At 39.1% G+C, this 23,204-nt stretch overlaps 1 protein-coding gene across 1 annotated transcript in view; it reads left to right on the forward strand.

Annotated features, from left to right (window-relative positions):
* Positions 1–23,204, forward strand: part of SYNE2 (spectrin repeat containing nuclear envelope protein 2) — a 289,020-nt gene that overhangs the window by 57,799 nt on the left and 208,017 nt on the right. The window contains 6 exon segments of the mRNA XM_032482160.1: positions 10,945–11,006; positions 11,976–12,071; positions 12,160–12,237; positions 12,324–12,416; positions 16,487–16,668; positions 20,760–20,956. Of these exon segments, the coding sequence (XP_032338051.1) occupies positions 10,945–11,006; positions 11,976–12,071; positions 12,160–12,237; positions 12,324–12,416; positions 16,487–16,668; positions 20,760–20,956 (708 nt within the window).

The raw sequence follows: 23,204 nt of genomic DNA on the forward strand, positions 1-23,204 counted from the left end.
CACATGTAAATGAGTCTTGCTTTAGAGAGGTGTTTCTCAGAGTGAGCTATGTGAACCCCCTGATTTGGACTCTCTGGGAATTAGGACGCAGAACCCTGTAATCAAACCGTGACCCCGAGTGATTCGCCAGCATCCAGAAGTATAAGACTCCTAGGCTTGTAATCACAGCACAGATCTCACTGCAGTCTGGTTCCTTTGCACTCAGAAGTTAGGGGTGCTTGGACTGCGGCCCTAGTGAAAGGTGTTTGGGCTTACACCTCGATTTTCAGAAAAAAAGCGCTCACAGCATTTATGTGGTTGGTAAAAGGTAGTAAGGAGTGAGAAATATGTGCTAAAAGAAAAGTCGTGATTTCTTTGCTTTATTCATTCTACAGATATTTTTTGAGCAGCTCAGATGAATCAGAGGAGGGTAAGAGGGACAAATAGCACCCCAGAATTTAGGCATTTTATCTGTATTGTGGGCTCACTTTCATGTGCCAGAAATACAAGGTTTGCTTACTCACAGAGCCAGGAGCTATATTCCACTGGGCAGGAAACAAAAGCCTCAGTGTGAAAATCTCAAGTGTTTGCACAAGGGTGTGGTTGCCTCATGCGGCAACACGACCTGGCTGAATCGCACATGCTAAGGCCCAAAGCAGAAGTTCTTTGTTGTGTGTCATAAATTTTCCCCACAAATGACATACTGAAATTTCTGGGTTGACAGGGGAAAAATAGTTCCTCACCCAGCTGTATAACCATTCATTCAACAGATACTTTCTGAATTCCTGCAACAGGAAGCACCCTGCAGTAGGTGCTGCAGGCAAAGTGAGGAGCAAAATCAGACTCGGCCCCAGCTCTCCTGGAGCCTGTAGGCAAATGAGGAGGCAGACAGTAATCAAATAAGCTCACTGATATTCGCTGATATTTGGGGGGGAACAGCTTTATTGATATAATTCAAGATGTGATTCACATACCATGCAACTCACCCATTTGAAGTGTACAATTCAGTAGCTTTTAGGGGAGAGGCTATAGCTCGTTGGTAGGGTGTGTGCTTAGCATGCAGGAGGTCCTGGGTTCAATCCCCAGTGCCTCCAGTAAAATAAATATATAAATAAATAAACCATATTACCCCCCCCCAAAAAAAACCCCAAATAGGTTTCAGTATACTCACAGAATTCTGCAGCCATCACATTTAATTTTAGAACATTTTTATCACCCCCCTACCCCAAAAAGAAAACACAGTATACCCTTTAGCTACCATTCCAAAACCTTCCACCCTTCCCCCACTCAGCCCCAGGCAACCACTGATCTACTTTCTGTGTCTACAGATCTCCCTATTCTCGATGTTTCACACAAATTGAGTCATCTAATATGTGGTACTTTGTGACTGGCTTCTTTCACTTGGCATAATGATTTCAGCTTTGATCCATGTTGTAGCTAATGTTCATTTGTGTAGATCAAGCGTAGTCTATGCCAGGGATTGGCAAACTTTCTTTAAAGGGCCATGTAGGAAATAGTTTAGTCTTTGAGGTTTTTATGGTCTCTGTTGCAACTACCCAGCCTTGTCATTTTAGCATGAATGTAGCTGCAGACAAAATGTAAACACCTGAATGTCTGTGTTCCAAAAAGTTTTTATTTACAAAAATAGGTGGTTATCTAGATTTGGCCTTTAGGTTATCAATTGTTGACTCCTGATCTACATCAGTACAAGTACTTAATCCTCTAAACAACTCTGTGGAGTAGGTACTGGTATCCCCATTTTACAGATTAGAAGACCGAGGTACACAGCTAGTAGGTGGCAGATATGGGATCGAGCCCAGGTAGTCTGGCTGTAGGGCCAGTGCTCTTAATGATTGTAACTTGAGGCAAGTGCTGAGTAGTAGGGGAAGACAGATTGACTTGGGTTTCCTGCAGGATGCCACAACTGAACTGAGCCCTAAGTGTAAGCCAAAGTTACCTAGGTGAAGGGAGTGGGGCAGGGTGGTACAAATGACTGTGGCAGGAGGGAACATAGCTTGTAAAGGCTCTGAAGGCAGATGGAGTGGCTGAAGCCCTGGGCATGAGGATGAATGGTGTGTGCCGAGGCTGGAGAGATGCTGTGGTGTGGACCATGCAGGACCTCATAAGCTGTTCTGCTCTTGATCTTTAGAGGAGAGAGAAACCATCAAAGGGTGGAACGGGTACTGTAGTCAGATTTACTGGCTGAAGTGAAAACCGGATTGAAGGGAGCAGAGCAGACCTGGTTGGTCATGGAAATGGTCCAGGCCAGAGCTGATGGTGGATCGGGCAGGAGGGCTGTGAGATGTAGAGAAGAAAGTGAATACCAGAGCCACGTGGAGACAGATTTGGCAGGACTTGGGGATGATAAAGGATGGTGGTGTCAAATCCATGAGATGAAAACACAGGTGAGGACAGGTTTGGGGAGAAGCAGGGAGGTAGATTTTAGTCCTGGAATGCTGAATTTGACAAGCAAATGCTGTTTGTTTCCATAGTGACACATAGATTCTTCTGGGAGGAAATATATGAAGTAAAAGAATTTTGAGGTTGAGACATGGTTTCATAACATGCTTATGAGATATGTTATCTAGGAGTTACCTTCTAAACTCACTTTTCTAGTTCACTAAGAGAGATCTCAGTCCTGGTACTATTTATTTTTCTTTCTTACTTATTTGCTTGCTTATGGTTGGTTGCAAGAAAATGCGTTGTAAATTGTACGCCGACTTTCTCTGTTAGTTCATAGTTTCTCCTTTGGTAGTTCAGTAACAGGCCTTTTCTTGTTTGTTCTTCAAATATTTTAGGCTTTTCTTGTTTTGATTGTGCGTGCCTGTGTGTTTTTATTCCCTTAATTCGTTTCTTCACTTATTTCTGTTTATCATCTCCATGAGAAACAATAGAAGAGATGACCTTATTATTTTTAGTTTCCTTTCTATTAGATAACAGTTTGGTTAAGATTCTTTGGTATGGCTGTTGCAACCCATGGCTAAAACGTGTTGCATTATCGTCTGAAGTTATGGACATGTCTGTCCCAGCTAACGGGGCGTTGGCAGCATTGTTCTAGGGCATAGCAACAGGGTCTCATTAGTATATGACCTTTTGTTCAAGACATTTTCTTAGTAGAAGAAAGAAATTGCCCAGGGGTTTTTAAAACAAAGATTAGGATAAGACATAGACCTAGTAAACTGTTGCTGGTAAATTCTTCTTCCTGTGATGACAAGTTACTATGAGCCTCAATCCTTTTAATGTTTACTAAGTCTTTCAATCAGCAGAACTTATTGAGTACCTCTTCCCTACATGGCACTGTGCTAAGGGGAAGCGAAAACACAAAAGGTTTAATTTTAAGGTTCATACATTGAGCAGGAGGAAAACCACACACAGGTACATTGACTACAGTAACAAGTGGTAATTACCATAAGATAGAAACAAAACTGTTGGGTTATTCGTGTAGCTGTCCTTTCATAAAAATACGATAGAATTGTGATGCACATGCTGTTTTATAACTTGGTCTCTTTCACTTAAGAATATACCCACATCAGCACATACGTATCTACTTTGTTCTTTTTACTAGCCAGATATAATTTTCTTCCTTTCTGGTAGTGTGCAAGGTTTATGATCTGCTTTTTAAAAATACTTTATGGCTTAACAGATGCTTTTTAACTTTAAATCGTGTACTTCAAGGGGGAGGGTGTAGCTCAGTGGTAGAATGCATGTGTAGCATGCACGAGGTCCTGGGTTCAATCTCTAGTACCTCCATTAAAAATAAATAAATAAATAAATAAATAAATAAATAAATAAATAAATAAATAAATAAACAAACCTAATTACCTGCCCCCACCAAAAAATAATAATAAATAAAATAAAATGGACAAAGAGAAATTTTTTTAAAAATCGTGTACTTCAATTTCTGCCCTTTTGAATGATGAACTTAAAAAATGAAACTATATGATGTATATTAATTTACATGCACATACATTCATTCATTCGACAGATATTGACTGAGCACCTTCTACTTGTGAAATATTACCCCAGGAGGTAGGGAACCCAGTGACTAACGAAAACAAACCCTTGCCCTTTAGGATTTGTGTTCTTTGCCTGCCTAATCTCGAAGGATGCACAGGAAATTGTTACTTAATGTTGCCTCTGGGGAGGGAAAACGGGGTTAGGGGAAAGTTAAGATTAACTTTCAATTTCTATTACTGTTTGAAAAAATGTTTTATGGGGATTATATATTACTTTCCAACAGTAATAATTAGAAGAAAAGATCCAACAAAGAACTTTGGTGGGCCAGAGCCAGAAGAGATGATTTCTGTTTCAGAAAGGGGGCATTTGGACAGGATATGTCTTAACAGATGTTTATTGAATGCTGGGTGCTGGGGTTTCTGTGAATGCGGAGTGGGGCGGGAGGAGTGGCCATCCCAGAGGGCTCCCAGCCGGGCAATGCAGAAAAGAGTGAAACTTAATTGGGGAATTGCAGATATTCTAGTTTGCCTAAGAAGTAGGATATGAGTAGAGAAGTCATGGGAGATGAGTCAGGAAAAAAGTAAATTGGAGTCAAATTATGAATGACCTAGAATGTTAGACTAAGAGCCTCTAATTTATTCATTAAGGAATTCGGGAATGATCGAAAGACTTTAATGAGGAGAGTGAAAGATCAAAGTAGTAAATCTGGGGCCATGTGCAGTAAACCTGTTATCAATAACCCAGCAAGAGAAAGGGAAGAAGGGAAATTCCTGGAGAGAAGGAGGTTGTGAAGCTTCCTCTGGGACCTCATGCAGTAGGGAGCAGTCTTGGAGAAGCCACCACGTTGTAATGATGCATTGCTGTGTGTTTAAGTGAAAATGTAAATTAGTGATTCTCATGCCTGGGTGACTGCTTTGCAACTTTTACTGCTGAGGAGGACAGCTGGAGTCAACATTTTAGGTGAACTTTTGTGAAACTGCACCTTGCTGAGACCCAATAGCCAGGGTGGTTTTATAATGGGCTTTATAATGAACTTAAAATCCACCCTCTTTAATTGAGCTTACCTCAGTTTGTTTTCATTTAAGTTCCCTTCCAGCTAAGAGTGTGAGTTGCCAGCTCATAAAGGGCAGATTGAATAAGAACAAACCTGAGGATTAAATGTATTTTTATGGTAATGACATCTAGAGAAAAATCTTTTCCCTCTGTGCCTCCTTTCTCAAATCCAGTCAGATATTTTCTAAGAATGATCATTAAGGATACCTATATGGGTCTGAATAAAACTCACTGACTGCGTTTTCCTGCATTATCTGTGTTTCTTATTTGCCTTAAAAATCAGAATAGGGAATTTCTCATTCTCTATTCCTTGGCATTTTAAGATAGATTTTATTATTTTCTTTCTGTTTTTGCTTTTTTCTGTTCCTAACATCTGCTAATTAAAATGTTCTATTCTCTTTGGTCTCTCAGGGTCTTTTTGACCCTGATGGACACATTTTTATTTAGATTATAATTAAGGAATACAATAGTCAGAAACATTATAGTTAATACTTCAAACTTAAATATAATTTCAATGATTTGAAATAACTTCTCTCCATTTAACTGAAATCATAGTATACTGTGGAAAGAGGATATTTTTCATTTGCTTTATAATTTATTATGGTAATTTATGTTAAACTCAGTATCAGGTGTTTAGATGTAAGAACATATCCATCTACATAAGTCCAAAAGTTATGTAGTCTTCTGATTTTTTTTTTAACAGAGTAAATTTTCTTCTTTGCCAGGAATAAGGAATGTTCTATAACTTATGTAAGTTTATAGATCTTATTCCCATTTTATCAGTATTTTGCTATATTCCTAATGACCATTTTGCAATGTTTTAGACTATAAGCACAAATATCTTAAAGATAAAATTAAACTCAGAATTCCCCTCCCCTGGAACATGAAAGTTTGTGTTTATGCTGTGTATGTCTGTGTCTATATTCATGGATGCCCAAATGGAGAAACTGATCATTAGGTATGAATATATGTATTCTATAATATTTAGGTTGTACTGAGAGTTTAAAAACTCCTGCCAGAGATGTGAGTAATGTAAAAGATGGCTGAAGATAATAAGCTAGTGGTTTTCATAATTCCAGAAATACAAATAGAGAGATACAAATGCATTAAAAAAATTTTTTTTGAGAAGAGTTTTATTATTTTATTGGAAAGTTACTCTGGAAATTAAAGAATAAAACCCAACAATTAAAAAAAAAAATCTCACCCACTCAAATTAAGTTGCTTTAAAGCATGTGCCTCTCAATTATTTTTTCCCCAATGGGTCAGCCTTTGAAAAGAACAAAAGGTTACTTATCCTGCCATAGGGTGAGCTATTTGGCTCTGGTTCCTGTTGAATGAATACCACTTTGCAGGGATAAGACAGTGTGAAAATGCAAGAAAAGCGGGTCAGGGGATAAATGAAGCAGGACAGACAAAACTATTTAATTGAGTGGTTATACAGGTGTTTGATTGCATCTGGGGCATCTTTGTTGCTGTCACGAAAGGGTCCTTGTTGCATTGGAAGGGTTCTGATTTCCAGGATGACAAGGTGTTCTGTAAGTTTGGACAATGCCTTAGTTAAAAGCCACCAAGTTTCCTTTTTAAACCTTTTCCTGAAGGTTTCATTGGTGCACTGTTTCCTGTGCTAACTGGCAAATACTGCGTGGACATTTGTTCCGATTGCTCCTCTTAGTGTTTTCCTCCTTGTTTCTATTAGATTTTAATCAAATTAGGACAAGGATAACGTAAGGTTTTCACTGGAAATGTTTGATTGTTTTAAATTTAAGTTTATGTCCCTGTCAGAGGATAGTCAGTCCAACCTCAGGTTAAATTAGGGGCTCTAATTTGTAAAGTCCAGTTAGAGCCTGATGTGCTGCCTGTTTTCTCAGCCTGGGAAAGTTCATAGTCTTCAGTTTGCTTGGTACCAAGACTTCTTTTCTCTAGCATCGCATGGAAGTGATCACATGATGCCTCATCTTTCTTGGAAATAGTTCAGAATGACTAACGTTTCCAGGTGGATGTGGAGTACTCAGACTCCTTAGGCACACAGTGTTCTTTTACACTCCGTTTTTGCCAGCATTTCACCTCCTTTATGGTTCTTTATTTCTCCCGCTATGGCTCCCCTAAATTTAGTGCAGACACTATCTCTTGGACCTGGTAGTATTCCTGGTTAGTTTCTTCTTCGTACTTTGTCACCTAGAAAGAAAAAATCTCTTTTGGCCCCTTAAGGATAAGGAAGAGAGTCTTTTTTGTTTGTTTTTGTTGTTGCTTGTTTTGTTCTTGTTTTAAATTTCTGCTCTGTGGTTGTAATAATGAATAAGTCTCTTCCCACTTTTACACATCACCTTGATTAATGTACATTGTGTACGTATAACTCTATCCTGGAATTATAAAAACTTATTCTCTAGTTTTTTCTATTGAGGAACAAAGTTAACCCTAAACATATTTTTTAGTAAGTGTCAATACACATTTAAAATGCATTGTTTTGCGGGGGAGAGCATAGCTCAGTGATGGAATGCATGCTTAGCATGCACGAGGTCCTGGATTCAAGCCCCAGTACCTCCATTAAAAAAAAAATAATAATAAATAAATAAACCTAATTACCTCCTCCCAAAATAAAAACAAACCAAAAATATTTTTATTGTCTTATCATCTCCCAATACTAGAGGAACAAACAGTGAAAACATATCTCAAAGACTCCAGAAGATTTAGTAACATTTTGAATTCTAGGACAAAACTGTAGTTCTTTAAAATTCTTTTAAGTGAAATTTGTACAAAACAGAAATAACTCTCAATAGCCTTAACTATCCGGTTGGCTTGTCAGAACTCAATTCAGTTCCACTAACAATGGTTGAGCACCCTTTCATGTGTAAATCACTGGCCTATAACTAATTTAAGCTGGTAATACAGACAAAATGAAAGTTGACTGAAAAAGTTAAGAAAAAAAAATCCAATGAGGTTAAGTACATCTTTAATCTCTAATCAATCACAATTGTTAACACCCTAAAATTCCATTTACCCACATCCTCTTTATTTCTTCAACCTGAACCCTCATCAGATTAAAAAAGTTTCAAGAACTCAAGTTAGATGTCATGCCAACAATTTCACTTCAACTGTGTTGGAGATTAACAAGGGAGAATGGAAAGAGGCGACAGAAAACAATGTGTAAGAAGGTAGAACAGACAACTTTTAAAAGAAGGAATGGGAACACATTTGACCTTCTTGTAGAGTAAATAAAATATAACTGTAATACTGATTAGTAGAGTTAGTGGCTACTCTTTTAGCAAATATTTATTTAGAGCCTACTCTGGGCCCCTGGAATATATCACAGATAAAACATCTTTGCTTGTGTGGGGCTTACATTCTGTTGGGAGGAGAGCAAGGTATTAAATAATAAACATACGACATATATAACTTACATAGAATGCTAAAGGTGATGAGTACTGTAGAAAAAAAGTCAAGCAGGACAAGGGGAAGCAGAAGTGGGGTTGTTACAGTTTTAAATACGATGGTCAGGAGAGACCTTGTGGATGAATGCCATTTGAACCAAGATTTGAAGGAGATGAGGGAGTTAGCTTGTGGGGATATGTGTAGTTAAGCACTCCTGGAAGAAAGGGCAGCTAGTGCAAAAGCCCTAAGGTGGGAATGTGTCTGGAGAATTTGAGAAACACGGGGAGGCCAGAGGGGTTGGATGGAATGACTTATAAGGGGAAGATAAGGGAGACGGGGGCTGGGGGGCAGAAAGTGTGGGGCTTGTAGCCATTTTAAGGAGTGAAGCAGGGTTTTGAGCAAAGGGGTTTGCTGATCTGAGTTAACATTTTAGCAGTATCACTCTGGATGCTGTGTTGAGAATAGTGTTTAGAGGTCACGGCTGCAAGGAAGGAGACCTGTTTGGAATCGATTGCAGTCATCCAGGTGGAGATTGGAGGTACCTTGGACCTGGGTGGTGGCAGTGAGGGTAGTGAGAAGAGGACCTATCCTGATTATATTTTGAAGGTGGACTTAAGAGGATTTCCCAAGGCATTGGATATGAAGTGTGAGAGGAAGAGTGATGCCAGCGTGTGACGTAGGAGGAAAACAGAGAGTGGGAGCCTGGAAGCAGGCGTAGAGAGAATTGAATGCTGCTGAAGATGAAGGCTGAGAATCGATTATTGGTTTCAGTGAGGGGGAATCGCTGATGACCTTGATTCACGGTGCTCTTGATGGCAGAGCAGTTTCAGTGGAATGGCGAGGGCCTGACTGGTGTGGGTTCAGTTAAGAGAGAGGGGGGAGGGGCCTCGGAGACAGTGAACACAGACAACTCTGAGGATTTTTGCCACAATGGGCAGCAGACAAATGAAGCCTTACCTGCTGGGGAACTGGGGTTAAGAGAGGTTTGTTTTTTGTTTTTATTTCTAGATGGGCAAATTAATAGCATGGATCAATACTAATGGGCATGGTCTGAGAAAAGAGGTGGGAAAAGAGGATAATATAGGAAACAAAGGAGCAGAATATCCTGGAGTAGCTTCAAAGGGATGAGATCTGGTGAGTGAGTGAAGGAAGGGAGTGGCTTTAGGTCTGAGCAGGGCTAGTTCACCCATGCTAACAGGTTGCAGGCCAAGCTTTTTGATAGGTTATTAGACAAGGGGGTAGATGATTCCTTAAATGTCCCTGGGGAAGCAAGATCTCAGCAGAGAGAGGAGGTATTGGAAGTTTGAGAAAGAAAGGGAAGATATGAAATTGCTGCCTAGAGGAGCGGGAGAGAGTATGACTGGCAGGCAGCATTGAGGGCCACTTGGGGTCACAATGAGCCCAGTCAGCGCGGTTATGGATTTTCTTCCAGCCACATTCAGCAGCACGTGGGCAGATCTGAGTGAGCAGAGACTAGTGATGAGGTGCACACCACAGAATGATGTGCAAGGGAGTGTATGTAATAATTGATTGTGGAATTTACAATGGGTAAGGATGAAAGGAAGGAGACCAAGGGGGCAAGCTGTAAAGCTGGCAGAGTTGATGGCTTGGAGTTGCGGATAGACTCCAAGGATTGTTGGAGTCGATTCACTGGAGGGGATGAACTGAAAAGATAAGGGATGATGTTCAGAGATGGGGATGCGTGAACTCAGGATTAGGAGGAGTTGTAGTTATTAGTAACGACAAGGTGGGGATATGACCATGACAGACAGTGAGTGGTTGAGGCAGGACAGAAGCCACGTTTATTGGAGAAGAATTCAAGAAACAGGCCAGAAGGTTGGAAGGTTCATCAGTATGTATTTTGAAATTGCCAAGAATTATACTGGAGAGAGTGGCAGTGGGGAAGGAACTAAATCTTTGAGAAATGATGAGGGATGACTGTAACAGTGGGGAGTGATGACTGGAGAGTCAAAGCTGGAGCATTTCAGGGACAAAGAGGGGGGAAAATGATCTGGAAGTATCAGTAAAGAGCAAGGAGCTATTGGTCCAAGGTCTGTAAGAGAAAGCAACGCCACCACTTGGGAGGGCTGCAGAGAAGGCAGAGTCCTCCGAGTTGCCGGGCGCTGAGTGTCCCGACCTTTCCCTGGACTCCTGCCAGGTTAGTAAGAGTGAGAGCTAGCACTTCTCATGTGCTAACTCAGAGCCAGGGTCTGTGCACTTTAAGGGCATCATTAACAGGCTCTGGAGGTGAGTACTTCTTACCTTATTCCGTGAGGAATCTGCTCCCTGAATCACACAGCTACTCAGTAACAGAGGCAGGATTTGAACTCAGGTCTCTCTGACTCCAATTGCTACTCATTTATAATTAATTCAGTGTCAGTATATTCTCCATAATAAATACTCACAATAAATGTCAAGGCTAAACTGCCACGACTTTATGAGCTTTTTAAAATGTTTTCGGAAGTTCTGGGTTTATCTTAAAATACCTTGTGGTGTTGGCTAAGATGGCAAGTCTTTCGGATTAGGAGTTCTCTTTCCTCACCATCAAGGCCATGTTTTATAACTGCTATTTTCCTTTTTAAACAGCTGAACAGGAAGACACTCAGAAGAAAACCTTCACCTGCTGGATAAACTCACAGTTGGCAAAGGTAAGGAAAAACAGAGCAAATCACGCTATAAATATATTTACGTGATTCCTCCTACTCCCTCAATTTGAATCCCTAAAATGGCACTGGTGACATCTGAAAGGTTGAAAGAATGTGCTGAATGTGTCCTTGATCTTGCTTTGAAGTATTTGTTATTTTTTCTCAACACAAAAAAGGGGCACTTTTATTGAAGATACGGGAGATGGTGCTGTAAACATATTTAAAGCAGCAACATCTCTTTTATCAAATGGAATTATAATAGTAAGTCACATATTTTGAGTGTTATGTGTTATGTGTCATAAGTTCTTTAAATGTCCTAACCACTCATTATATTTCAGTGACTTCACAGCAGTACCATGAGATAGAGAGGATTGTTTCTGCTTAAAGACCAAGGCAGCTAAGGTACAGAGAGGTTGTGTGACTTCTCCAAGGTCACACAGCTTGTAAGTGATAGTTCTGGGATACAAACCCAGGTAGTCTGGACCCAAAGAGCTTGATCTTAATCTCTGTGCCATCTTGGATCTCAAGGATGCCAGGTTCCTGGAATAACCTAGATACGGAATGAATGAGCCTCTTCTCCCAGGCTACCCATCCCAGCACAGTGCTCATAATTCTAAAAAGGATAAATTCATAAACAGGTTACTCCAGAAATGTAACCTCCTCCCAAAATGGGTCAATACTGGCTGATTCTGAATGTCTTGAATGCCATTGTCTGTGCACGTTTTAAGCTCCCAGGGAAAGCTGAAAGAGTGTTCTGTTACTGGAAATTTGCCATGAGATAACTTAAGTTTACTACTTTCCTTATCGTATTTTGATATGGAGCTTTGTGTGTTCTCTGTCATTCTGTTAATTAAGAAGAAAACCACAGCTGAAGCTTTTGCATCTCTGCAAAAGCACATTTATGAGATTCTTAAAGTTACTGTGTTTTTGGACCAAAGTTTCAATGAGTACTTTTCTTGTGACCTTTTGTAGCACACTCCTCCCTCAGTTATATCAGACCTGTTCACAGACATTAAGAAGGGGCATGTCCTCCTGGACCTGCTAGAAGTACTCTCAGGACAACAGTTGGTAAGCTTTTAAAACGACATTAAGAAATTTTGTGGATTTTTTTTTTAAATCATATTTCTGAGTAATATATTTTGCTTGAATTTCATAGCCTCGAGATAAAGGATCTAATACATTCCAGTGTAGAATCAATATAGAACATGCCCTGACATTCCTGAAAAACCGATCAGTGAGTATGAAATTCAGGAAAATTCATTAAGGGGATTAATACTGTGAAGTATTTTCTCCTTTTAACCTGAGTTTCTTCTTTTCCAGATCAAGCTAATAAATATTCACGTTGCTGACATTGTAGATGGAAACCCATCCATTATTCTTGGCCTAATTTGGACAATTATACTGCACTTTCATGTAAGTAGTTTGATGATAAGAAAATTGTCTCTGTACTAATTACCACAGTATGAAATAAGTGTAACACACTAAGTGTGACTTGATGCTAGAGCTTCTTCCAGAAATAGGACACACTGGAAGTCTTACCAGGTGGAAAATATATGGCAGACCTTTTGCCATTTATGTTATTCTTCAATTGAAAACTGAATGTTGAATTATCATGATATCCTGAATTATCCACAGCATCAGTACCAGTCTGAATAGAACCTGCTGTGGCAAATTTTTGCTCATTGTTTATTTTCTCCAGCAGAAGAGAGAATAGGGAACTTCTGGAGTTAATTCTTGAAAACTAACCCACTAAGCTTAGTAAAATCTCCCTATTTTTGAGGTCCCTTCTCCAATCTAATAATCCTGCAGCGTCTAGTTCTGTGCCAAGACTGACTCACAGATGTCATTTCATTCCACAAATATTTCCGAGCACCTACTACATGCTAGCTTTTGTGCTAGGATACCAAGAACATAACAGCGAAGAAGGTTGTAGTCTTGACTTTGTGACACTTATGATTGATAAATACATTCTTTCAGGCCTGGGATTCTGAATTTGTGCAAGTTTTCTGTAGCTACTTAAAAAGCTACGTACTTGAATCTCAAGAATTATTTTAAAAACAATTTTAAAAATTATGTGGGAAACAAATGCTTATTTTAGAAAAACTGGAAAATAGCATAACTCATTTAAGTAAGATTTCAAACATGTGAAACGAGACTTTATATCATTTCTGGATACCTGTGTTTGTAGTTATAGTAGGATAGTATGCACGAGGATGATGAAAACTAAATCTACGGTTTTGATTTTCTCCCTCCGGGAAAGGAAGGAAATGGAATTGAAGAGGGAAAGATGGAAGGCTTAGAATGCATTTATGTTTTACTTCTTTAAAAAATTATGAACTAAATGTGGTAAAATGTTAAAATTTGATAATTTGCAGGCATTTATTATATTTTTTTCTCCACACTTTCCAGGGTGTTTGAAATATAATTTAAAATTTCAATATAGATTAAAAAAAGAAAATAAAAAGAAAATAAAGTGACTCACAGATAACCACTTCAAATAATTTAGTGTATAGTCCTCATGACATATATAGCAGGAACTTACATATATTTATATATGTATGTTTTTAACAAAATGGGATCATGTTATCCATACCATTTTCAAGCTAGTCTATGTAACATCTTTCTAAATTTATATGTATTTTAGTGGGAGCTTGATGTTCTATTGTAAAACACTGTATCATTAGTGGACAGTCAGAATGCTCACAGCTCTTTGTGACAATAAACAATTCCAAAAAGACTACCCTTAAAATAATACTTTTGCATATAATCTTAATTATTTCCATGGGCCAGATTCCTAGAGATGGCATTCTTGGGCCATAAGGTTTGCAGAATTAAAGCTTTTAAAGTTTTGTTTGAATATTATAAATAAATTTTTGTTACATATAATACATATAGAGAAAAATGCTCAAATCTTAAGCATAGAGCCTGATGGATTTTTGTAAATTAAACATACCTGTGTAACCACCATGTGACTGAAGATAAAAAGATAGAACATTGCCAGCATCTTAGAGTCCCCAGGTCTTTCTCCCAGTCACTGCTCTCCCTCCCTAAAGGTAACCACTACTTTGATCTTTATCGTTAATTAATTTAACATCCTAAACCCTTTTGTGTCTGACTTATTTCACTTAACATCAGGTCAGTGAGATTCATCCTCTTGAGGAAGGTATCAGTGAGTTTTTCCTTTTTATTGCTTTGTGTGAGTATAACATTACATGGATATACCAGAACTTATTTACCATTCTACTGTCGATGGACCTTTCTTCTGTTACTAGTTTTTAATCACTAAGAATAAAGCTGCTAAGAACGTTCTCGTATATGCCCTCATTTCTGTTGCATATTTATCTGGGACTGGAACTGCGGGGCCATGGGACACGTGATCGTCAGCTTTAATAGATACTGCCAAACAGTTTTTCAAACTTGTTATTCTGATTTACTGTTAACAGAGTTTGAAAATTCTTTGCTCTACTCTTCGCTAAACTTGTTGTTAAAAACTTTCATTTTAGCTATGATAGTGTGTGTAATGATTAGTAAAAGTTTTAAAATGTGTTCTGGATATAAGTCCTTTGTTGGATGTATATAAATTACAAATATCCTCTCAGACTCTGGCTTGCCTTTCCAATCTTTTAATGAATAGGCATTGATAATTTTAATGTAGTTCAAATTTATTAGCTTCTTTTTGGGGGGGTGCCTAGTACTCTTTATGTCCTTTAAAGAATTCTTTCCTGTTATTTTCTAGAATAGTTCTGTCCAATATGACATTCTGCAGTGATGGAAATGTTCTATATCTGTACTGTACAGAACGGTAGCCATTAGCCAGGTATATGGCTCTTGAACACTTCACTTCTAAAAGCTTAAGAGTTTCACATTTTACATTTAGAGCTACAGTCTTTCAAGAATGAATTGATTTGTTTGAGTGCGTTATGTTAAAACTATCAAGGTTTATTGTTCCATATAGCTTTCCAGTTGACCCAACACTAGTTTTTGAAGAGGTCATCTTCCTATTGTACTGTAGTGTCACCTTCATAAATCAATAGGTGTGCTTCATTTTCAGATTCTGTTCTGTTCCACTAATTATCCTTACACCAATACTATACTAAATTACTTTCTGTAGCTCTACAGTCAGACTTAATGTCTGATAGTGTGGTTGTCCAACTTGTTCTTCAAGATTATCTTGAATTCTTTACACTTTGCATTTTCATATAATTTTTTTTGTTGAGATGTAATTGACATATAACTTGTGTAAGGTTAAGGTAGACAGCATGTTGATTTGATATTCGTATAAATTTTATAAGTAACTTGTTAATTTCCACACACACACAACCTGTTGGAATTTTAATGAGGATTGCATTGAATGTATAGAATAATTTGGAAAAAGTTGACATCTTTTAATTCATGAATAATATTTTCATTTTTGTTCTGTTCAAGATATGTTCTCATTTTCATTATGATTTCTCATTTGACTCACGGATTCCGTAACAATCTGTTGCTTAATTTCCAAATATTTGGAATTTTGTTTGTTAGTTTTTCATTACTGATGTCTACCTTAATTTGAATGTGGTTGGAAAATATAATCTGAATTATTTCAGCCCTTTGGGATTGCTGTGGTTTGCTTTATGGCTCAGCATGGTCAATTTTGGTAAATATTCTATATGTACTTGGAAAGAATGGGTGATCCTGCCATTTTAGGTGCAATAGGATATACCAGCCAGATCAAGTTTGTTCATTGTGTGGTCACATCTACTATTGCTAGTTGTGTGGTGAATCTGTTGGTCACTGAAAGAAGGGTACATCTTTTAGTAATACTTCTTTTATGTTACTGGATTTATTTTTAACATTTTCTGCAGATATTATCATTGCCCTCCGAAAAATCTGAACCGATTTGTGTGTTTCCAGCAATATATGACTATTCAATTTCTTGTACTCTCACCATTACTGGCTGTTATCTTTAAAAAATGTTTGCCTGTGCTGTATATGAAAAAACTGTCCTCTTGCTGTGTATATTTAGATTCCTGAAATGACTAATGAGGTTATTTTTCATATATAAAAGGGCAGTTTTTTCTTTCTTGGGACTTAACCTCTCCATGTTTGACTATTTTATCCTTAGTGGTTTAGAATCAAGGATGCATTTTAATTGACCCAGTCTCTCTGAAGACACTCTTAACTGGGAGTTCGATTTAGCTCAGTTCAGCTTAGACTGACAGATGTTGAGGACCAGTAAAGGAGGGGATGAGTAGACGTCGCCCTCCATGTGGAACGCTATGCCTGAGTGAGGGCAGGAGTGACCCAAGTCCACTGAAAGAAAGCCAAAGTGTAGCTCCAGATGGCAAATGCCACCATTCAAGGGTTTGTCCAGTGCTCATTTCACTACAAGTAAACCGTCGCTGTTACACGATACTTTATAGGTCTTATGTTGGCCGAAGGTTTTGCCTCAGTGCTCCGAGTTGTGATTCCAGATGTGTTAACTACTATTATGTCTTCCTTAGATTGAGGAGCTTGCCCGGACTCTTTCTTGCAATTACAATCAACCTTCCCCAGACAGTGTGAGTGTGGTTGACTCATCTCCTACCTCAAGTCCTCCAGCTAAGAAATGCTCCAAAGTCCAAGAAAGATGGCAGATGTCTGCAAAGAAGGCTCTTCTCCTGTGGGCTCAGGAACAATGTGCCAGGCAAGTAGTTTGCTATGACTAGAGGAGACACACGGGGCAGCTGTACCCACCAACACAACCTTACCTCTAGGTCTGGAAATCAGGCCAACTGAGTGTAACACCCACCTGAACACTCCCCTCACGTAAAAAGAAAATGCTTACTCTCCCCCTTCCTCTCACAGCGACTCTTCCAAACATGGAAGACTGAGCTCAGCCACTCCATTTTGAAGACCAGAAGGGGGTTTTGTGTGGGTAACTTACCTCACTGCCAGCCCCTGTGTAGGTGGCCTTTTCCTGTGTGCAGATAAAAGTTTTACCACACTGCCAAGTTCTTTAGAAGTTGGAACTCTGTCTTAATTGACTGTATATTCCCTGAATTTAGCATAATGTGAGTTCATGGCAGGTGCTTCTTAAATGCATTGAGTGGATGAATGAACAAATGAGTGAATGAGTAACCAACTCATAAAATTATCCCTTGGAACTGATTATGACTAACGTGAAAAGACCACGGTCCCCGTTGTGTAGAAACTTACAGCTCAGTTAGGAAAGGAAGAAACAAGACAGGACGTGTTTTAAGAAAGGGGATGATGAAAGGAAGTTAGTGCTTATACTTTCTTTTTTACATAGAAAAGTTTTTTCTACTCTTGGGAGATGTTTCCTTTTGTGATTTAGCCGACTGCTTGGATGGAGTTTAGGAAAAGTAAGGAATTAGATTCAGGAGATCCACCACAAAAAGAGCTATGGAGCTCAAAAGGCATTACATCATAGCATTCTCCAGATACACAGAGGCATAAATACACGGCTAAGCTCTCTCAAATGTTAGGCTCCTTCCTAATGAAAGGCTAAGACATTAATTTCTGCATTACCTTTCTTTAGTTGTCATTCATTCTCCATGTTCTGTGAGGGACACAAACAGACACATCGCATAAGTCTTAAGTATATTTAAGTAACTTTTGCATGAATCTCCTAGAGATAATTTTACTTCAGGCTCCTAAATTTTTAAAATCCAAAATGAAGCATGTGTGAAAAGCCTTTTTACATCATTTACAGACTTGTTTCATTTATGCATAAATAAGCTTCAGACCCTTTCAAAGTTCACATATTTTACCACAGTTTATTTTTTTCCCCATGTCCGTCCTTATCTTCAACATAGAGCTTATGCTAAACTTATTAAGATGGAGTACATAATTCTTAGGTAATTCGGCAGGAGTTTCTTGTAGTTGGGCCATTGTTGGTGGTATTATTGGGTAACTTTTGTTTCCGTATGCTGTGATTCTGTAGGACTCAGATGTGAGGCGATGTTGTAAGAAATAGTTGTGTTTTCTTATTTCTGAAGGAGGTGAATTGGGTCCCCATTTGTGATGTGTCCATGAGCCCAGATCCTGCTGATCACTCTGGAGCCAAACCCCGCCCTCTCCAAGACCCGGCAGCAGTATGTTTTTGTAACATTGGTTTGGTCCCTCTGTGCAGAGCTGCCCTCACAAGCCTGGTGCTTTATTGAGCACAGTGCCTGCCAGTCAGCCCGGAGCCAGTCCTGGTGCCCCCAGCCCTCTGGTGGTGGTCTGGCCCTGCCCTCGGCCCGACTCCCATCCCTGTAGCTGTCGATTTAGTGTAGTGTTGAAGTGCATGCTCTGAAGCAAAATACCGGATTTTGAGTCTTGGCTCCCCAGCACTTTCTAACTTGTGACCTAAGACACTTAATCTCTTTAATCTCTTTGTGTTCAAGTTTCCTCAATCACAAAAAGTGGACAGCCCTAACACTTATTTCATAGAGCTATTATGTGTATTACAAGGATTTTTTTTTAAGCATTTGGAGCAGTTTCTGGACACAGTGGGTACCACATAAATGTTTGTTAAACAAGACAAAAATCATTGACCACTAGGTAGTTTATTATAATCATAGTTTAGGCTTTTTTCCTAAGGGATCCAAGAAAGCCCAGGTCATCTGAAACAGGCTATTTCTTGAGTAGCTTTTGTCATTTGATTTCTACCTTTAATTAGTCTGCTGAATTACCTTGTGTTTTTATGGGCTATTAAAGGAAATTATCATTGTTCTGGAATATTTTCTACATTTTGTAGGCAACTGTACGCTGATCTTTTGTTAGATACGAAATAGTGATTGAGTGGTTTGAAATATATATGTTAAAGACCTTTATATGCTAGGCACTGTTTGAGGGTGTGAGTCTACCATGATGGGCAACGAAGAAAACACCCGTATTTTCAAGGGGCTTGCACCCTAGTTGGGAAGGCAGAGGAATAAATATGGTAATTATAGTTGGCAGTGAAGTTAGGAAGGAGTTATGATATAGTTGAGAATGTCAAGAGTAGAAAGAGGGTCGCCTTTATCTTAGGTGGTCATGGAATGCCTTTCTGAGGAGAAGACCTTTGAGCTGAGACCTGGAGGAGGAGGCTTCAGGTGTATGAAGATCTGGGAGAAAGAGCGTCTAGGCAGAAGGATTAGAAAGGTAATCAGGAAACAGGAATGAAGCCGATGTGGCTGCCTGTTGGAAGATAGAGATAAGGAGTAATATCCTCTAAACTGAGAAAGAACTTTAAGACCGAGGAAAGAAGCAGGCAACTCCATAAAATGCAATTGTGAAGTTTCTTGTAGGTAACTTACATACAGGCAGGACAGACAGACAAGGATCCAGAGGCATTCACAGCTGCATTCTGTGCCCCCATAAAGGGGTACAGGAGGATTTAAAGGGGCCAAAGCTAAGAGTAGAATCTGACTACTAAGGGGGAACTGAGAGATTTTTTTCCTCCCCCCGGGGTCTCATGATCATTAACCAGCCATTGTCAGCAAAAGGCATTCTTCTGGTTTTCATATCCGATGAAGGCAAGGGTGAAAGTTGATGGGGAACTTAACTGGCTTGGGCACATTCCTTGTGGGTAGGCTGAAGCTCAGTCATGCAGAGAGAAGAGTGGGTAGGACTGCGGGCCTCGGGTGGAGCTGACAGAATGGAGTCAGCGTGGTTCGGCCACACACTCCAACATGGTAAGAGAGCGGAGATATAAAGGTGGGAGAGATAGGCAGAAACCCAATTTTGTAAGACCCCATAAGCCAGAGTGAGAGATGTTATTCTAAATACAATGACAAACTGACGTTTTACTTTCAAATAATTTTTTTATTGTGGTAATATATATGTAACATAAAATATATCACTTAACAGTTTTTAAGTGTACAGTTCAGTGGCATTAAGTACATTCACATTGTGTAACTATCACCACTATCCATATGCAGAACTTTTTTCATCTTGCAAAACTAAAACTCTATATCTATTAAACATCCCCCCATTCCTCCCTCCCCTCAGTCCCCGGCAGCCAGAGGTCTACTTTCTTTATCAGTGAATTTCACTAGGCTAGGTACCTTGAATGAATGCAATCATATAGTATTTGGCCTTTTTTAACAAGCTTATTTCACTCAGCATAATATCTTTAAGGTTCGTTCATGTTGTAGCACGTATCAGAATTTCCTTACTTTTTAGAACTGAATGATACCTCATCATATGTACACACCACATTTTGTTTATCCATTCATTCATAATGGCCAGTTCTCAGCAGAGGAGTGACAAGTTCTGTCTGTACAGTGAACTATTGGCCATTGATCTGGCACAATATATCATTTCGTTTTCTCCAATGAGAAGTAAAATTATTTCCTCTAGTGAAAGGAACTTAATGATCTGTAGAGGTTCACACTTAGTCTTGAGCCAACAGATTGTTGAATAAAGAGCATTAAACTTGAGTGGGTATCCTTGTCACGTGAAGAGCTTCTAAAGACACAGATTTCAGGCCCACTGCCAGAGTGTGATTCAGTAGACCTGGGGTTGGGGCTGAGAATTTGCATTTCTAGCACCTGCATCCCAGGTGATACTGCTGCTGCTGGTCCAGGGGCCACACTTTGAGAACCACTGTTCTGTAGTATCGTGAGCCTCATCAGACTTGACATTTTATTTCAATCTGACCCCAACATTAAAATAAAATATCCTGGAATGAGTTATGTGATTTATTTGATTTGCTAAAATGTGTTTTAATTCCTGATGAATATAGTGGAGGTGCCTTGATATAGTCTTTTAAATAGTATTTATCATGTTTCCATTCCTTTGTGACAGGTATGAATCTGTCAGCGTGACAGATTTTAAGTCAAGCTGGAGAAATGGAATGGCTTTTTTGGCCGTCATTCATGCCTTGCGACCAGACCTCGTTGACATGAAGAGTGTGAGGCATAGATCCAACACAGACAATCTGAAAGAGGCCTTCAGAATTGCAGAAGAGGAGTTCAAAATCCCCAAAATGCTGGAACCAGAAGGTAAAGAAAAATGCTTCTTTCATTTTAAAATAATGTCTAGTGGGAAATGGGTTTGATTATAGGATTAGTGAAAGTTATAATGAACTAACCGATCAAGAGATACAAGTTCTAGTTTCAGCTCTACAACAGGGGTGTGTAGGTCACTGTTTAATGTTAGGCTCTCTGAAGCAACGTGTGTGTGTGTGTGTGTGTGTGTGTGTGTGTGTGTGTGTGTACATACACCTGTGCTATAAATTTTACAAATATGAAGGATGTGCAACACACAGTTTATAAATCATAATAAAATATATGATACAATGTATTATAACTTCCATCTAGCCCCCAAATACTTTTGCTGATTTTTGCCAAACTCTTGCACCCACCTGTAGACAACTTATGGTTGCAGTTGCTGAACAAGTGCAGTTCTGACATGAATGTTGGTGGATAACTTCTTTTATGTTAATGAATAAGTGGAACAGCAGAGATGTATGTCAGAACTTCACTTGTTCTTCAGTGATGTGAGTGAATTTTTTGCTGAATGGAATACTGGAAAAAGTAGATTTTTATGCCATTCTCAATTTGACAGCTAGAGACAGAACATACTTTTAAAATTAACCTGCCTTATTAACAATTTCTCCATCCCTTTCTTAGCAGTCAACAAACAAAACAGCAAATCAAGCCCTCATTTGCTGATTTTCTGTGGTATAAATACCACCACCAATGTGAAGTCACTAAACACAGAACTGGGAAAAGATGCCCAGTTAGCCCACCATTAGATGTTATTTCTGTCATATGGATACAATAGACACAAATAACCTCCTGGTGTGAGTGATAGTAAAATGCAGTGAATTAGTTGGGAAGTGATGAGTTATGAGTATTTATTGCCTTTGTTTTAATATAATTTACATAGTTGTGCATTTATATGATTGTATTTTTAACGCTAACTATGTTTAACAACTGAGTTACGAAACTGCAGAAAATTTAGTAATCAGCTCTCTCAAGCTGATGTAAGCCAGCTGGCTCCATTGACTGAGTGCTGGTGGCTTTGTCACTAAACCTTTTTGGTTTTAAACAGCTTTATTGAGATATAATTCACATACTATACAATGTACCCATTTAACTGTATAGTTTGAATGGTTTTTAGTCTCTTCGCATAATTTTGCAACCATCATCACAATCCAATTTAGACCATTTTCATCACCCCCAAAATAAACCCTGAACCCATTAGCAGTCCCTCCCCATTTCCCCTCTAACCTCCTGCCCACCCCACACACCCCTGCCCTGCAAGCCCTAGGCAGCCACTAATACACTTTCTGTCTCTATAGATTTGCCAGTTCTGGAAATTTCACATAAATAGAATCAAACAATATGTGGTCTTTTGTGACTAGCTTCTTTAAGTTAGTGTAGTATTCAAAGTTTATCTCTGTTGAGGCATTTATTGGGACTTTTTTTAAGCTATTTTATTTTTTAGGACAGTTTTAGATTTGCAGGAAAACTGGGAAGAGAGTACAGTAAGCTCCCATATGCCCCACACCCAGTTTCCCCTGTTGTTAACGTCTTATCTTAGTATGGTACGCTTGTTGCAGTCAGTGAGCCAGTATTCATATATTATAATAAAGGCAATACTCCATTCACATTTTCTTAGTTTTCCCTGATGCCTCTTTTCTCTGCAGGATCCCATCCAGGATACATGACATCTAGTCAGCCTATCTCCTCGGGCTCCTCTTGACTGTGACAGTTGCTTAGACTTTTTTGTGTTTTGATGACTTGACTATTTTGAAGATGCCCGGGCAGGTGTTTGTGGGATGCCTCTCTGCTGGAATCTGTTACGCTTTTTCTCATTCTGTTGACATGACGTCGCTGTTGATGTTGACCTTGATCGCCTGGCCGAGGTGGTGTTTGTCAGGTTACCCCTCTGTGAAGTTGTGCTTTGTTTCCCCCCTTTCCATACTGGACTCTTCGGAAGAAAGTCGCTGTGCACAGCCCACATTAGGAGAGTTACGCTCACTCTCCTTGAGGGCAGGTTATCCATGTAAATTATTTGGGATTCTGCACAGGAGATCTGCCTGTTCTTTTCCATTTATTTCCTTATCCAGCCATTTATTTGTATTAATATAGACTCATGGATGTTCTATTTTATACTTTGGGCTGTACTCCAGTACTACTTTATTTTATTGCTCAAATTAAACAACATTTTTTCAAACCTCAAAGTTTTGGCCATTGGGCCATTTGGCTCTCAGTTGGCTCCTATGCTCCTTCGACATATCCC

Source organism: Camelus ferus, chromosome 6, assembly GCF_009834535.1.
Source record: "Camelus ferus isolate YT-003-E chromosome 6, BCGSAC_Cfer_1.0, whole genome shotgun sequence".
NCBI classification, from domain to species: domain Eukaryota; kingdom Metazoa; phylum Chordata; class Mammalia; order Artiodactyla; family Camelidae; genus Camelus; species Camelus ferus.